Source organism: Hyperolius riggenbachi, chromosome 10 (assembly GCF_040937935.1).
Source record: "Hyperolius riggenbachi isolate aHypRig1 chromosome 10, aHypRig1.pri, whole genome shotgun sequence".
Taxonomy (NCBI): Eukaryota; Metazoa; Chordata; class Amphibia; order Anura; family Hyperoliidae; genus Hyperolius; species Hyperolius riggenbachi.
Window position 1 is genome coordinate 225,903,262 of NC_090655.1, and position 17,729 is coordinate 225,920,990.

General features: G+C 44.2%; 1 protein-coding gene across 1 annotated transcript in view; it reads left to right on the top strand.

Moving 5' to 3' along the window:
• Positions 1 to 16,775, top strand: part of LOC137536848 (zinc finger protein 585A-like) — a 49,120-nt gene extending 32,345 nt beyond the window's left edge. The window contains exons 3-6 of the mRNA XM_068259035.1: positions 10,621 to 10,699; positions 10,813 to 10,910; positions 11,011 to 11,275; positions 12,715 to 16,775. Of these exons, the coding sequence (XP_068115136.1) occupies positions 10,621 to 10,699; positions 10,813 to 10,910; positions 11,011 to 11,275; positions 12,715 to 13,565 (1,293 nt within the window). The 3' untranslated portion in view covers positions 13,566 to 16,775. The remainder of the gene's footprint in view (positions 1 to 10,620; positions 10,700 to 10,812; positions 10,911 to 11,010; positions 11,276 to 12,714) is intronic.
• The last annotated feature ends 954 nt before the right edge of the window (positions 16,776 to 17,729 follow it).

Below are 17,729 nucleotides of genomic sequence, written 5' to 3' on the forward strand. Positions count from 1 at the left end.
TCAAATTTGGAGAATATATTAAGGAGATCAGAAGGAATAAGAGGAAAATTTTTTTTTTCAAAAAGACCTTATAGTTTTTGAGAAAATCGATGTTAAAGTTTCAAAGGAAAAATATATACATTTAAAAATCCGCCGACTTTAACGGTTAATAGCAAAGCCTGCTTAAAATTTAGGAACACCAAATTCACAGGGTATATTAAGGGGATCAGTGGGAATAAGAGGAAAAAAATTTTTTTCAAAAAGACCTTATAGTTTTTGAGAAAATCGATTTTTAAGTTTCAAGGGTGAAAATGTCTTTTAAATGCGGAAAATGTCAGTTTTTTTTGCACAGGTAACAATAGTGTTTTATTTTCATAGATTCCCCCAAGTGGGAAGAGTTTTACTTACTTCGTTCTGAGTGTGGGAAATATAAAAAAAAAACGACGTGGGGTCCCCCCTCCCAGACCTCTTTAACCCCTTGTCCCCCATGCAGACTGGGATAGCCAGAATGCGGAGCACCGGCCGCGTGGGGCTCCGCACCCTGACTATACCAGCCCGCATGGTCCATGGATTGGGTGGTCTCGGAAGGGGAGGGGCAGCCAAGCTTTCCCCTCCCCCTCCGAGCCCTTGTCCAATCCAAGCAAGGGGCTCTTCTCCACCTCCGATGGGCAGTGGAGGTGGAGGCCGCGATTTCCTGGGGAGGGGTTCATGGTGGCATCTGGGAGTCCCCTTTAAAAAGGGGTCCCCCAGATGCCCACCCCCCTCCCAGGAGAAATGAGTATAGAGGTACTTGTAGTACCCCTTACTCATTTCCTTTAAGAGTTAAAAGTAAATAAACACACAAACACACAGAAAAAGTATTTTAATTGAACAAAAAACATAACCACGAAAAAAGTCCTTTAATATTCTTAATTAACCATTAATACTTACCTGTCCCTTTAAAAGCCAGTTCCCACGCAATATCCTCGGAAATATACTAATCAGTTACAATGTAACAAAGTTATTACAATGTAACAACTTTGTTACATTGTAACTACGCCGCACCCGACGTCACTCACCGCCGCCGCCGCCTCCGCATCTGTGCTGCAGGACCCGACAGAGCTCTGAGCTATAGCTCAGAGCTCTCTAAAGCATCTTTGTATTTGGGCTCCAAGGAGCCCCATTGGTCCTTAGCAGACCAATGGGGTTCCTTCTGATTTGAAGGAACCCCATTGGTCTGCTAAGGACCAATGGGGCTCCTTGGAGCCCAAATACAAAGATGCTTTCGAGAGCTCTGAGCTAATATAGCTCAGAGCTCTGTCGGGTGAAGGGACGCTAAGTCCCCGCCGGCTCCGCTGCCCTCCCCGCCTCTCCCACATGTCACCTATATACATGCTGGCACCCATGGGTGCCAGCATGTATATGAGTGACAGGTGTGGGCGGAGTGGACGGCGGGAGCCGGCGGGGACTAGCGTGTATGCGGCGGCCGGCGGGTGAGCGGCGAGTGACGTCGGGTGCGGTGGTGTTACAAAGTAACAAAGTTGTTACATTGTAATAACTTTGTTACATTGTAACTGATTAGTATATTTCCGAGGATATTGCGTGGGAACTGGCTTTTAAAGGGACAGGTAAGTATTAATGGTTAATTAAGAATATTAAAGGACTTTTTTCGTGGTTATGTTTTTTGTTCAATTAAAATACTTTTTCTATGTGTTTGTGTGTTTATTTACTTTTAACTCTTAAAGGAAATGGGTAAGGGGTACTACAAGTACCTCTATACTCATTTCTCCTGGGAGGGGGGTGGGCATCTGGGGGACCCCTTTTTAAAGGGGACTCCCAGATGCCACCATGAACCCCTCCCCAGGAAATCGCGGCCTCCACCTCCACCGCCCATCGGAGGTGGAGAAGAGCCCCTTGTCCTTGGATTGGACAAGGGCTCGGAGGGGGAGGGGAAAGCTTGGCTGCCCCTCCCCTTCCGAGACCACCCAATCCATGGACCATGCGGGCTGGTATAGTCAGGGTGCGGAGCCCCACGCGGCCGGTGCTCCGCATTCTGGCTATCCCAGTCTGCATGGGGGACAAGGGGTTAAAGAGGTCTGGGAGGGGGGACCCCACGTCGTTTTTTTTTATATTTCCCACACTCAGAACGAAGTAAGTAAAACTCTTCCCACTTGGGGGAATCTATGAAAATAAAACACTATTGTTACCTGTGCAAAAAAAACTGACATTTTCCACATTTAAAAGACATTTTCGCCCTTGAAACTTAAAAATCGATTTTCTCAAAAACTATAAGGTCTTTTTGAAAAAATTTTTTCCTCTTATTCCCACTGATCCCCTTAATATACCCTGTGAATTTGGTGTTCCTAAATTTTAAGCAGGCTTTGCTATTAACCGTTAAAGTCGGCGGGTTTTTAAATGTATATATTTTTCCTTTGAAACTTTAACATCGATTTTCTCAAAAACTATAAGGTCTTTTTGAAAAAAAAATTTTTCCTCTTATTCCTTCTGATCTCCTTAATATATTCTCCAAATTTGAGGCTCTTAGCACTTAAGGGGGCTTTGCTATTAACCCTTAAAGTCGGCGGCTACCTAACATTGATCCATGCGTCAACTTTTCCGCTTGGCAGCATGACCTTACGCAATAATTGCTAGTAGGATTTTACGTGTAAGCCTATAACTTAATAACATGAATTACGGTATACTTACGCGTAATTGCGTAAGTGCTATGCGTAATTGTAGACATTTACAAAATTACGCGTAATGATCCGTAAGCGTAGCTTTCTCCATTACGACCAGCACTGAGCGAATCGCTCTGTCTTGTTTAGATCGCACTAGCCGCGAGCGTTAGCGGCTGTGGATCTTTCTGATCTGTGTTCCTGCTTGGATCACCCTTGCTCTGGCGGAAGAGCGGTGGATCCTTTCTGCCTAGTTCCTGTTTTTCGTGTGTCTGTCTTGTCCGCTACGCTTGCTGCAGGCTCGGTGAGGTAACCGTTAAGCAAGCGCTCGCGTCCCCTGTTTCATGTTTGTCTGTTTATGGTTAGTTAGGCGTGCTTGTCTCTATTGTGCTTATCACGTGGAGATCGCGCATAACCGCGTGCACTGTTGTGAATGAGTGCGGTGTTCGCGGTTAGCTAGCGGTTGTTATTTTCCTTATCTCCTTATTGTATTTGCTGTGTCTTTGCTACCCTCGTATTCTATTCTGTTCTGCCTTGTGTCACGTCTGGCGATCGCACCTCTCGCGATCGCGTTCCTATTTCGTATCTGCTGTTGTGTGTGCGCGGTCACGGGGTGGCGACTGGATTGGCGCACACACATACAACCTATCCCTTTGCTCAATCTCATTCGCAAGCGCCTCTCTTGCGATTGCGTTCTGCGCTTCGTACAATTCCTGTCTGCCACTTGTGGAGGTACAGAGGATTGGTTCCTCTGCACTCCCCAGTGCCATCTGCCGACAGGAATTTCCCTCTACAGGTGCGTAGCACCTTTTGCTGGGTGCCTGCAAATATACGCTTGTGGAGGATTTCCGCCGTGTCAGCGCACGCGTTGTGCGCTGATCACGGAGAAAGTTCCACAATCGTGACACCAGCGCTCTCATTTCATGAAACATTTGGGTTTTGATTGGAACCATTTGCAATTACCAGTTCAGTTTTGCATAGATGTGGTTGTTTTATGCTGACCACACAGCTTCCACTTGACTTGTGATCATTTGATACCACTTTTGACTTAATAATGCAGTGCCAGTAGCTGGTGTGACTGTGGGAGGGGAGCTACAATGCTTGCCAGGACCAGGTCATGAAGTGTCGGACTCGCCTTCAGGCACATCATGTGGTGGTTCAGTTCACCATTTTTGCATATGTGTATCAGCGCCAAGGAAACAAAGTGGCCGCCGCTGAGAGAAGAACAATGTCCAGAGTTCACAAACAGGTAAATTATATAGAATCAGGGCAGAATCCAACAAAGAATAAGAGCAGGCAAATCTCCACCACACTAAATATCGGGGTCACGGCACAGCTCTGCAATCATAGATACCCAAAAAAAGGAAAGAGGTGTACCAGCAGGGGCGTAACTAGGCCCCACCGGGCCCCCCTGCAGAATTTCAGAGCGGGGTCCCCCCTCCCCTGTGGCCCGCTCGTGGCCGTTTTGTGGGGGCTGGAGGGGTGGCAGCATGAGGGGAAAGCCTTGGCCACAGTCGGCGGGGAGAGGGGAAGTTTCCCCCCTCTCCCTCACCTCGGGGCTCTCCCCTCTGCGCTCCCCTCCAGCTAGTTACAGTGTGTGGGCGCAGGGGCTGCAGGGCCTATTGTTACGCCACTGTGTACCAGCTGGTGACAACCCACATTATAAGGTTGTATCAACGGTTTGGTAGGACATTAGGAAGCAACAGTCCATCCAGGATATCCACACCAATTCAGCAATGATTCGTCACGAATGGATATCAGTAAACATCATAAAAAACAAACAAACGGCAACTCTAAGTGTAAACCGTTTAATATAGAGTTTTCATAGTAAAAACAGCATAAAAAATATCATAAAAACAAAACTTACATATGGGGCCCATGCAATGGGAACCCCTAGAAATTTGCACGTGTGTATGGGTCAGCAGTATAGGACAGTATAAAGGTGCTGCCTGTCTCCTTCCCGACCGGTTTCGCAAATTAGTGTCATCAGGGTATTTCCTTATAACCTTATAATGTGAGTTGTCACCAGCTGGTAAGCCTCTTTCCTTTTTCTGGGAATCAATGATTGCAGAGCTGTGCCGTGAAACTGATATTTAGTGTGGTGGAGATTTCCCTGCTTTTATTCTTTGTTGAAGACTCGTCTTCTGTTTTTGGATTCTGCGCTGATTCTATATAATTTATCAGTTCACCATTGCCTGGCTCTACACAGGCTAATGGTGAAAACTGAACAGTTTAACAAGATGGAATTTCATTCTCCATAGGATGAGGAGGTTGTGGAAGCAATTCACTGTGGCCAGACCCTACCTGCAAGAGACAGGCACACATGGGACAACATGACCACTGCTGAACTATGTGACTGGGGAACAGTGGACTTCTTAAGGAGGGAAAGGTGGAGGGGAAAGGCTGTGCATCCCTAAACACATGTTGCAACTGAATGGTTAATCGCACAGGCATACACCGCCTCTGTCAGACTGAAAAATGCATGCCCTGCATCCAAGACAAGTGCTAACATTTATTAAACTAGGAGGAACTTTAGCTTCCAATATGGTTTGCATGCAAAGTATAATATACTAGACACTTGCGCCACGGTGAGGCAAACCTCCGGGCAAGTGACCTAACCTAAATTTAAAACCTTGGGAGCAGCTAAGCAAAAAAAATGTGTAACTTACATTTTGTTGAACAGCGTAAGTTACACATTTTTTTTGCTTAGCTGCTCCCAAGGTTTTAAATTTAGGTTGGGTCACTTGCCTGGAGGTTTGCCTCACCGTGGCGCAAGTGTCTAGTATAATATACTTTGCATGCAAACCATATTGGAAGCTAAAGTTCCTCCTAGTTTAATAAATGTTAGCACTTGTCTTGGATGCAGGGCATGCATTTTTCAGTCTGACAGAGGCGGTGTATGCCTGTGCGATTAACCATTCAGTTGCAACATGTGTTTAGGGATGCGCAGCCTTTCCCCCCACCTTTTCTTAACTCTGTAACTATGTAACTATCAGGTTAGCTGCTCCCAGCCCCTCCTCCTGAGTTTCCTGTTTGCATGATAAGTAGTAGCAGATTTGCATATGATTTGCATCTGAATTGAATGCGAAGTGTGCAGAAAATCTATTTAGGTGCTGCACACTGAGCTGGTGGTCATTTCAGATGCAGCCTTAGTGGTATGCGCTGGCGTTCTCCTCGTTGTTCTCAAGGAAGGAGATGGTCTCCAGAATGAAAAGGTCAGTAGGCAAAAGAGCAGAGCGGCTAGGGGGCTGCCTGGAGATGAAAAACCCCCGGAGACAGAGCAGACCTGATCAGAGGGGAAACCAAGTAGTAGGGTCATAAATTGCCTGGAGGTGGGCGTTGCTCTGAGGACCAGGAGTAAGAGGTGGACGAGCATCTGTTGCTAAAGTGATGCATTGCTTCTTGAAGAACTCGCCCAGAAGGGACAACTTCAGGATGGCCACCCTCAACACAGACACAGGGTGATGCAGCTGAATGAATACCTGATCACTGGCTGGGAAATTCCATCAGCTACGAGCCCTAGGTAGCCCTGCTTGCTGCCATCAGTAGCACCAGCTGTGCAGATCTAATGGGTATGTTGGAAGAATTTTAGCAGCTTGAGTGTCCCAGGCCAATTCCTACAGCAGAAGCACTGAGCTAGGCCTGAGGGTCCATCAGTGATCGCAACAACACCAAGGGATTGATGGAACATATTATTTGAAATTGCTTAATTTATATAGTGGAATTCAGATGCTCATCCACTCCATGCTACTCATAGCCACTTTGTCAAATCTGGGAGGAACAGAGCTTTTTCCCAGTCACTCAGTTTGTGCAGATGTGGCAAACAAGCAACAACCATTCCTAATATGTGCAGCTAATTACTTCTACAGTAAGGTAAAGTTACATCCGGCTGTCTGTACCAAAAACTATTGCAACACAGTGAAAAGAATTCAAACAAAATATGAGCTCCAGTTTGGGCTCACCATCAACGTCAGTTTTGCAAACTCATAGCTGGCTACAGACTGAAATGGAAAGGTATATATCACTATCCTACTGAGTTTTACCTATTCTACATAATGATGCGTCTTAAGAAAAATGCCTATATTATCTTCCATGCCTTTTATTAACTAGGCCATTGATGTTAAGAGCCCCATTTCACATCCTTGTGGTACACAATACTGGTTTTTAAAAAACCCTGGATAGTGTAATGGTTGGATGGATAGTGTAATGGTTAAGGGCTCTGCCTCTGACATGGGAGACCAGGGTTTGAATTTTGGCTCTGCCTGTTCAGTAAGCCAGCACCTATTCAGCAGGAGACCTTAGGCAAGTCTCCCTAACACTGCTACTGCCTATAGAGCGCGTCCTAGTGGCTGCAGCTCTGGCGCTTTGTCTTTTTTCTTTAAACAAATACCACTTCCAATTTGGACCACTAGCATTGGGGGCCACACACAAGCAGGTGATCATTGGGGGAAGGTGAGGAGGCCAAAGTCATGTGCAGAAATGAGGCTGAAAGTACTTTGTGGCTAGTGGCAGATATTGTGGCCACTTTGGACTGATGGCAGGAGCCACACTGTAAAATTCCAATAGATACTATAACAAAATAAAAACACAGAAACGCTCTGGTCTGCACCTCTCATATTCTCCACAAGGTGGCAATAACAGATAACCGAAGTTCCTGAATCTCTATTTATAAGTGAAATGGGAGGAAACAGAAAGGAGACGGTGGTGGGGTGGCACTAGAAGCAGAGATATTCTTTGTGCATTACATTTGCTTGGATTTGTAGTCGCACAGAGCAGTGGAAGAGGTGGCTCAGTGAAGAGGGGAAAGGACCCATAAGCTGGAGCAGGTAAATAATTTGTGCCAGGGCTGGTTTATGGTTAAATGGGGCCCTGGGCAAAAATGAATATTGGCCATAATCACACCTCCCCCCAACCCCTCTTTGTCACTCATGCCTCCCTCTGGATTCCAGTAATGATACCCCTCAAAGTGGTCCTGACCTCTTGCACAGGATAGAAGGAAAAGATGGAGAAATGCACCCTGTATGTATTTAGAGTGTTTAGTCTGTCTATATCCCCTCATCTGTGACTAATCAATAGAGATCTAATCAGTAAACACAGGATGTTAACAATATGTCTCCTTCCACAAAAGCAGGAAGTAGACAAACTGCAGATTTATTGCAGGATTTGTATCAGCTGTAACAGAAATGTTTTTCTTTAAAGGTTTTTATGCTGTTGCGTATCTTCTAGAGCTCAGAGGAAGTTCTGAGTTCAGTTCCACTTTAAGGAGGAGACTTGGGGCCCCTATAAGCTCTGCGGCCCTGGGAAATTGCCCAATTTGCCCCTATGGAAGTAACAGCCCTGATCTGTGCACAGCAGAGCACACTACATTTAGGAGGTGGGGTGGAAAGGTGAAGTGTGGGTTGACAACACTTGCATTTTAATTCAAGTGTTAGGGGGGAGAGAAAACAACAGAGGTTGGTGGTAGCTAGCCACACACATTGAATCACTGTCACCCAACAGTGTTCGGGAGCAACAGTACACGGTCTGGCAGGCCTGACGCATCGGAGAGCGTTTGGGGGACCACTTTACACATGTTCACACACTAGATTCTCAGTTTGGCTCTGTACAATCTGAGGTATGTATAGGCCTTTAAGGGATAGTAAAATAAGGTTTGGACACAATGTTTACAATGTCAATACTATATGAGCAAAGGCGCCTCTACCCCAGTTACTGTGCTCGTCAAGGGTGAATATGTCCGAAACAGCTGCCAACAGGTAGACTGTGTCCCGGAACACAGTGAAATAATAATGTTGACCATTGGTTGGGGGCTTCACTACCGCTTTAACTGCTGCAGTTTAAAGTACCCGATGTGATACCGTGTGGGTACCGGCGACTGCAATGCATGCTGGGAGATGGAGTTCATCAGAGTGTGTTTTTTTCACACTATGCACATTGCGTTGTGCGTCCTGAAAAAGTTGAAATGAGACGCTTACAGTGAAGCACATAGTCCACAGACGTATGCTTCACTGCAACTCTAATTGCACAGGTCATCTGGTAATCGCACCGCGTGCTGCTCATCATTCTGATACAAGCAGCCACACTGTGCCGCTAACAGGCAGATGTACACGAAACATTGCAATATAAGCGCATCACATTCTGGTGCCCAAGTGGCTGCAGGTCTAAAGTGTTTTGAGTCCTCCAGGAGAAAAGCACAATATACTGTAAATGTTATGTGTCTTGTCTTGTTTTTGTAAGTTGTGCCTAGCCTTGCTATCACCATCAACCCCAGGACTCCAGGGTCCCACTCCCTTCAGGAGGTCTCTGGCCTCAAGTTTTTGGCAAAAACTTTTGCCATTATTGTAAATCAATGATCTATATTTCCCAAGTGATCAGATACTCTGTTATTGTCTGCATCATCATGCTGTTCAAGTTTTTTGTATAAAAAGGATAGGTATACAATATAATGGAACTCAACAGAGCTATAAAAATATTTCAAAAAGGAGATATATATATATATATATATATATATATGTATATATATATATACATACACACACACATATATATATATATATATATATATATATATATATATATATATATAATATATATATACAGTAATTAATGTAGAATAATGAAAACGATCAAACAAACAACAACAGCAGCCAGGCATTCCAATAAAGCTAAACACACAAAATGGATACACATTAAATAATAGTTATGCTCTGTTCCAGACAAGGGAAAATGTAAGTGCAGCAGTAGGTAGATACACCCTTAGACAATCCATTCTTCCCAGGTATTTCAATACTGGCATAGAAAATCCTGTCTGAAAATCCAGCTAAAGGGATAAGTCTGGAGTCTTCCATTAACATGTGTATCTGTATGGGTCTTGGGTGCTCCCCTCGACATGGAGGGGGTTATCCTTGACCTGTAGAGAAGACGAGAACGGGAGCCCTTATGGTGCAGTATTATTAGCATAAAATGAAGATGTAAAATTGTGAATAATTTATACTCACAAAGGTGGGTTGCAATCCTGCAACCACCGTAAATGCGTGCAGAAGAATAACCATCTCCGCTCGGTATCCCGGGCCCTCTGGATCTGGGTGGTCGCTCCCCTCCTATTGTCCTGTTCCCTGGTAGCTTGTGCCCAGAGGTAGGAGTGACACCTCAAGGAGGTGATGTATATACAAGTGAAGCACGTCGGTGGGGGAGCCCAAAGGTATGTTGTGGCAATAACTCGCTCTGTTACAGTCAGGCAGGAGGAGAAGTTAAACAAGGCGGAGAGGAGACCTTGGAAGAGCGAGTTATTGCCACAACATACCTTTGGGCGCCCCCACCGACGTGCTTCACTTGCTTCCATTAATATGCAATTGACCAATAGACTGACAGTACCATATGGCGGTACATAGCAGGGAAGGCTCCTGGGACAGAGTCATTGTTAAAGCAGCATGTCATTGTGTCATAATGTGTTTTTGGCGTTCTTCACCTTTCATTTGACGAAGGCGTAGATCACTGAAATGCTTTATGAGGTAATAGCACGCTGACACTGGATCCACTTCTCAGCTGGTTCTCCTCTCCCAGTAGATATGAGTACTCCAATTTCCACCAACGCCATTATCCACGGCTTGAGGAAGAAGGACGGGACTAGGCACCACTGGAGGGAAAGCCTTGATTTTATTATATGCCTGCAATTTTTACATTCTACCAAGTGCAATATGGTTTTAGGATTTGAAAATAAGAAAAGGGTTAATGCACGATAGCGCACTCCTAGTTCTACGTCTTAGATCCCCATCACTGGCCCACAGTATTGGAGCTGCGCTCGTTGCTACCTCAGAAATTGTTCCTGTTGGTCTGTTTGCGCTGTAGCCCAGGTATCTTACTGTACTACTAATAACAAGGTAGCTTTCTGTGACCTGTTAGAACATCCAATAGACTCTGTGAGACACGTCTGTGTGGTGACTGTCACTGTGTGTGTCAGGTTCCTATCATTCTCTGTTTTTCCATGCAGGAGGGGCAGTATTTAGGGGAACATAAAGACTTCTACAAGGACATCAAGATGGAGAATAGGCCACCCCTCATGTCACCGGGTAAGAGGAGACTTATATTCCTTCTGAGGGAGAAAGCAGTATGGAGTGTCCACCGTTTATCATGTGTCTATCACATAGAAACAATGTATTCAGTCAGTGTGTGTTGCCTACAGATGGATCCAGTAACAGAAGCCCACCAGGGAGATGCACAAGTCCTCTTTATTCCCGGGATTCTACACAGGAGAGTCACACCATCCCCCACCATTATCAGGTAACTAAGGAGATCACAGTTGAAAAGTTAAATCTCTATGTAGACTGACTCCAGTAGTGCTCCCATTTTATACATTTTTTAAACCATTGTGTGGTTGCAGAATGAAGAACAGACTGATGTTAAAGTTAAGGTTGAAGAGGAGATTTTCCTGAAGGGTCATCAACAGTGTAAGGAGGACGGTGAACTGATGAGGACGATTAAAGAGGAGGATGAAGAGACGTACATGAGGGGTGATGAGCAGTCTGCAGAAGAGCATTACATAACAGTGACAGTTAAGGAGGAAGACGAGGAGACGGATGAAGGGGAGAATCCGGAGACTCGGGGGACTGTTAAACTGGAAGATTTTCATCTGGATGACAGCACAGGTGAGTAATAGATAAGATACAGACTGCAAAACAAATTTGAGGAGGAGATACAGTACACCATATGAAAGGCCCATCTCTATTCCTCAGTATAACATCATAGTGCCAACAGATGAGGAGGAGATACTGTACACCATATGAAAGGCCCATCTCCATTCCTCAGTATAACATCATAGTACCAACAAATTAGGAGGAGATACTGTACAACACCATATGACAGGCCCATCTCCATTCCTCAGTATAACATCATAGTACCAACAAATGAGGAGGAGATACTGTACACCATATGACAGGCCCATCTCCATTCCTCAGTATAACATCATAGTACCAACAAATGAGGAGGAGATACTGTACACCATATGAAAGGCCCATCTCCATTCCTCAGTAAACCTCATAGTACCAACAAATGAGGAGATACTGTACACCATATGAAAGGCCCATCTTCATTCCTCAGTATAACATCATAGTGCCAACAGATGAGGAGGAGATACTGTACACCATATGACAGGCCCATCTCCATTCCTCAGTATAACATCATAGTACCAACAAATGAGGAGGAGATACTGTACACCATATGAAAGGCCCATCTCCATTCCTCAGTAAACCTCATAGTACCAACAAATGAGGAGGGGATACTGTACACCATATGAAAGGTCCATCTCCATTCCTCAGTATAACATCATAGTACCAACAAATGAGGAGGGGATACTGTACACCATATGAAAAGCCCATCTATATTCCCCAGTATAACATCATAGTACCAACAAATGAGGTGGAGATACTGTACACCATATGAAAGGTCCATCTCCATTCCTCAGTATAACATCATGGCGCCAACAAATGAGGAGGAGATACTGTGCACCATATGAAAGGTCCATCTCCATTCCTCAGTATAACATCATAGTACCAACAAATGAGGAGGAGATACTGTGCACCATATGAAAGGTCCATCTCCATTCCTCAGTATAACATCATAGTACCAACAAATGAGGAGGAGATACTGTGCACCATATGAAAGGTCCATCTCCATTCCTCAGTATAACATCATAGTACCAACAAATGAGGAGGAGATACTGTGCACCATATGAAAAGCCCATCTCCATTCCTCAGTATAACAGCATAGCACCAACAAATGAGGAGGAGATACTGTACACCATATGAAAGGCCTATCTCCATTCCTCAGTATAACATCATAGCACCAACAAATGAGGAGGAGATACTGTACACCATATGAAAGGTCCATCTCCATTCCTCAGTATAACATCATAATAAAAAATAAAAATACAATAAAAGGCTATATATCTAAAAATTAAACTATGCTACAATGGTTCTAATAATTATAAGTAATACACATACAAATCATAATATCAAGTTTTTTTCACTTTAGTGTCACTTTAAGGTGATGAGTGAATTTTCTATAACTATTAATAATTCCCCAATAGATGGACAGGATGTGCAGAACACCTCGGAGGGACGTCTTATCTCACCTACAGATGATAATGCAGAAGATAATGGCGTCACACAATATTCTCCAGGAGGAAACCCTGTTACTGGAAAGAGACGTTCCTCAGCCAAATCAGACCAGAGAATTTACAGAGGTGGAGGTCCTTTTCCGTGCTCAGAGTGTGGGAAGCAATATACTCAGTGGTATGCTTTTCGTGCCCACCAGAAAATACACACTGGAGAGCATGTTTTTCAGTGTTCCGAGTGTGGGAAATATTTTTCGAGGAACGCAGCTCTTCTTAAACACCAGAAATTACACACTGGTGAGCGGCCTTTTGTATGCTCGGAGTGCGGGAAAAGCTTCACTCAAAAAGATCACCTCATTAAACACCAGAGGATTCACACAGGCGAGCATCCTTTTTCGTGTTCAGAGTGTGGGAAATCCTTTAGTCAAAAGTCAGCTCTTCTTGGACACATGGTAATTCACACTGGCGAGCGGCGCTTTTCATGTTCAGAGTGTGGGAAACGGTTTGCTCGGAGGTCTGATCTTCTTACACACCATATCATTCACACAGGAGAGGGTCGTTTCACATGTACAGAATGTGGGAAAAGTTTTAATAGGAAATCATCTTTTCTTACACACCAAAGACTTCACACAGGTGAGCGGCCGTATTCGTGTTCAGAGTGTGGGAAGCAGTTTAATCACAAATCTGCTCTTCTTAAACATCAGAAAATTCACACTGACGAGCGTCCTTTGCCGTGTTTTGTTTGTGGACAACGCTTCAGGCATAAAAGAGATCTTAAGAGACATCATAAAGAACACACTGGCATGCGTATGTTTTCATGCTGAGAGTCTCCATGGTCAGATCTCATTAAACATGGCAGAATTCACACCGGTGAGCCTCCTATCCCATGCTCGGAGTGTTGGGGTTTCTTTCCTTACTCCGCCACCTGAAGCTGCACTGCTGGGCTGAGTGGGTCTCATCAGCTGCCTGAGGTGATTGGTTCGGCTGCTCACACTGCTGTCTGGTATGAAAGTAGCTCACCAGGAGTGCATGGTAAAACACGTTGTTGCATGAATGTTATCAGCAAGGGGAGGAACAGACACACTGCAGTCAGGCATTCCTATGAAGTTCCTTCCATCTTCAGGCAGACCTGAAGGGCAGTAATAGAAAGGATAGGCAGCTGAATGTGGAGCAGTATTATGGTAACAGCAAGCAGGACATCACACATACTGACACACTATGGAACAAACTCTGTATACTCACCAGTATGGCATGGAAACTGAAATTCATTTCAATGGAGCTAGACTGACAGAACCAGCTTACAAGTTTTTCCTTTATAGTGGCCTTACTTATAGCTGTCATCAGTAGAGTAAAGATAGTGGAAGAGGATGATTTTACAGAAACAAGCAGCAGCAGGTGGTGTAGTGGATAGCACTCTCGCCTTCCAACACTGGGTCCCTGGTTCAAATCCTGTCCAGGGCTCTATCTGCATGGAGTTTGCATGTTCCCCTTGTGCCTATTTACTAGACAAATAACTATAGTAGGGATTAGATTGTGAGCTCCTCTGAGGGACAGTTAGTGACATAACTATGTATATATATATACTAAATAATAATATTAAAGGATGGGACTCCAGAGCTGTTCCATGGACATAAGGTGTGTCTTCCTTTAATAGTCCCATTCATCAGGGGTAATAAGTATTGACACATACATCCCTGAGGCTTAGGTGATGTCCCTAAGGGAGTAGATTCCCAACTTCAGAACAGTTAGTGGTTTTATGTAAGCACATCCTAAGCACAGTGGAGTTGGGAGCAGGTTTGCAATCTAGGCTGGTGAAAGCTGCTGTCACTGCTGCAAACCCTGCTGTGTATAAATAGAGTTTTTTTTTTTTTTTAATTTATACCAACAGAAACCACTTCACTTTGCAGCCTAGTCCTTGCTCAAGAGCTTGCTGACCTTAATGGACTGCTTTCTCTCATTGAACTGAACACAGTCTGTCTTCTCTTATCTGTAGGACCCATCCTGCTGCCTGTTCCTGTGATTCTGTGATGCTTTTGCCCCCCCCCCCCCCCCCCCACACACACACACACATTCAACACACACACCTCTCCTCTCTCCCTCTGTTTTCCAACTACACTCTCCATAAGGGACACTATGAATAAATGCTCTTATCCATATGCAAATCACAGTGCCAGTAGAAGAGATAGTTGTATGTTGATGTTTATGCTTTAATACCTATTGGGTCATGTGACCCAAAGTTTCAGATGTGACAGTATTCTGGAGCTACGTGACATGAATTTGTCGATTGCCACGCACGTTGGGCAAGACATGAGTACCATTCAGCAATGTATGATATGATAGGATGCAGGAACATCAGGAGAGGAAGTGGGTCAAACCAGCGCATGACAGAGCGCACTGAATGGCAGATTCGCCAAATGGCTCATTAAAGACCCATTTGCGTTGGCAACTGACATACGAAAGAACTTGTTACTGTCAACGGTTGTGTGCAACCAAAGCATCTGCCCCAAACCATGATGCTGGTATATGGAGCCGGTGTGATGCTAAGTGATGTGGGCTGGCAAGTGGCATTCCCCAAAATGACGCCACAAAAGTCCACAGCTGTTAATCCTTCACAGGCAGAAGCAACTTTCATCCGCAAACAATACCCGATGCCATTTACTGGTCCAGTTCTGATGATGGCGACACCACTCCAGACATGCAGTCTTTTGCTGAGGGCTTCCTTGCACCCTAGTGGCTGGCCACGTGTGCCCCACTTTACTTCATGCAGCCTGTTGGTGTGGTTGCACGTTGATGGTGGTAGGCAGTTTTGGATATCACTTGTGGTTGCAAATAGGTCTTGACACATCGCTGGATGTTACTCACATCGCGCCCAACACGTGACAATTGCACACATTGACAAATGCAGGTCACACAGCTCCAAGATACGCGCTCATCTGAAACGGGATGTCACGTGACCCAATACATACGAAAACTTAATCATTTGCATATGACTCACTCTGCTACCAGTATTGTGATTTGCATATAGTTATGCACGTTTTCATAGTGTTGAAATTTCTCTTGTGACGAATGTAATTTAACGTCATGTTTACTTAAAATTGGTGTGTTGCCTCTGGACTAATTCTGTCATTGATGATTATTTAAAGCGCCAACATACTCCGTGTCGTTATACAAAGTGAGGAACAAACATGGGGTACATTATAATACATACAAGATCTAGACACTGGTACAAAATACAGAACTGGTAATTCAATTGACAAATGTAACATGATGAATAACTTGAGGGAGCATTTAACCCATTAGCAGCTGCAATAGAGTTAATTCGCTTGAGATAAGTGCGCTGCTTTTGACCTCAGTTGTTGTGCTGTAAATTCTTGGAATGTTTTGATCTCTCTATACTAGCTGAAAATATAGAAACTAAAAGCAGAAGTCCTTTGTTATTGTCTCATGCTGCCTCCTAGTGACAGGTGGCCATAAATACACATTACAGCAGTACTAATTAGAAGCAAGAAAGTGTGACAAATAAGAAATAAAAAATGTGCTATAATAAATTGGCCTGGAGAACTTGCAAGCCTCTAAATAAATTGTCCTCTAGAGATAAAGACTAAAAGACTGATCACCTGTTAGGAAAATGCATGCTTCAGGCACATCATTGACAACATAAAATATGTATACATAAATATAACCTACGTGCTTGTTTCATAAAGTTAGCTGAACATTATAAAGTCGCATTTTGCTTACTGCAGTTTATTGCTGGTTGTTTTGCTTATTACCTGCCAGTTTGCTTTGTTACTGCCCAAAGGTCTCTTTTGCTGGATCAGTTTGTTGTACGAACACTGCTATACAATGTGCACAATCCAAAGTCCTCCTAAAGCCAACAAACAGGAGGATCTGCCATGGAACATGTCTGCTGATTAATCGATTCATGAAATAATGGTGAGCTTTGTGGGTTGCCTGATTCCTATGTCACTGGTGTCACATGTTTTGCATTGTATATAAAACCTCCTTCAGTGTGAAATAAATCTGAAGTTGATGCAGTTCTGCCTTGTCTCAGTATGTTATTTATTGAAGGGTGACGTAGGCCAGGGGCGTAACAACAGCCTGTGTGACTGCAGGGGGGCCCAGAGGTGTGGGGGCCCCCAACTACTAAACTTCCCTCCCTACGAAACTCCAGATCAGGTTATTTTGTTGCTAAACATGTTATGGGTGTGAAGATCCTGATGCAATATTTACAAATAGGTATGCACACCTTTAAATAAATAGCACAAGTAACTTCTAATAAGGGGTGCTGAGTCTATAAAACAGGCCTGTTATAGGCCCTACACAACCAATATATGTACAAATGACTCGCACACCAGTCCAAAAGTATATGCAAAAAGATCGTTTGTATTAAAAAACAGCCCTTACAAAATACACAATGTGAAAAAAGATTACAGCACATAGAACATATACAAAATACCACAGTAAGTGAATTTAGCAGCAATCACAAAAGAGGGATCTCATATCAAACAACAGCATACATGATCAGTACTCAGATTATACAGGAACCTATACATCAGCAAGTGCCTAGTGCAATAATATACAATGAGAACCCCATGATCTAAAATATATACCCTGACAGCGCGCCGTTTCGGAAGTATTCCTTCGTCAGAGACCCTTTTGTCCTCCAGCCTAGTCACCTCCTCTCACTCTCGCATCCAAGACTTCTCACGGGCTGTCCCTCTCCTTTGGAACTCCCTCCCTCAGCCGGTTCGTCATGCCACGAGTCTGGAAACCTTCAAACGTACTCTGAAAACACACTTGTTCAGACAAGCCTATAATTTGCTATAGGCAGCACTGAAGGCACACTGGCTCACCCACTAATCCTTGTGTTTCCTTCCCTTTTGTTTCCTCCCCACTACCCTCTAGATTGTAAGCCCGCAGGGGCAGGGGCCTCCTCCTAGTGTTTTCTCATACTGATGTTATTTTAACATATGTACATGTACCAACTA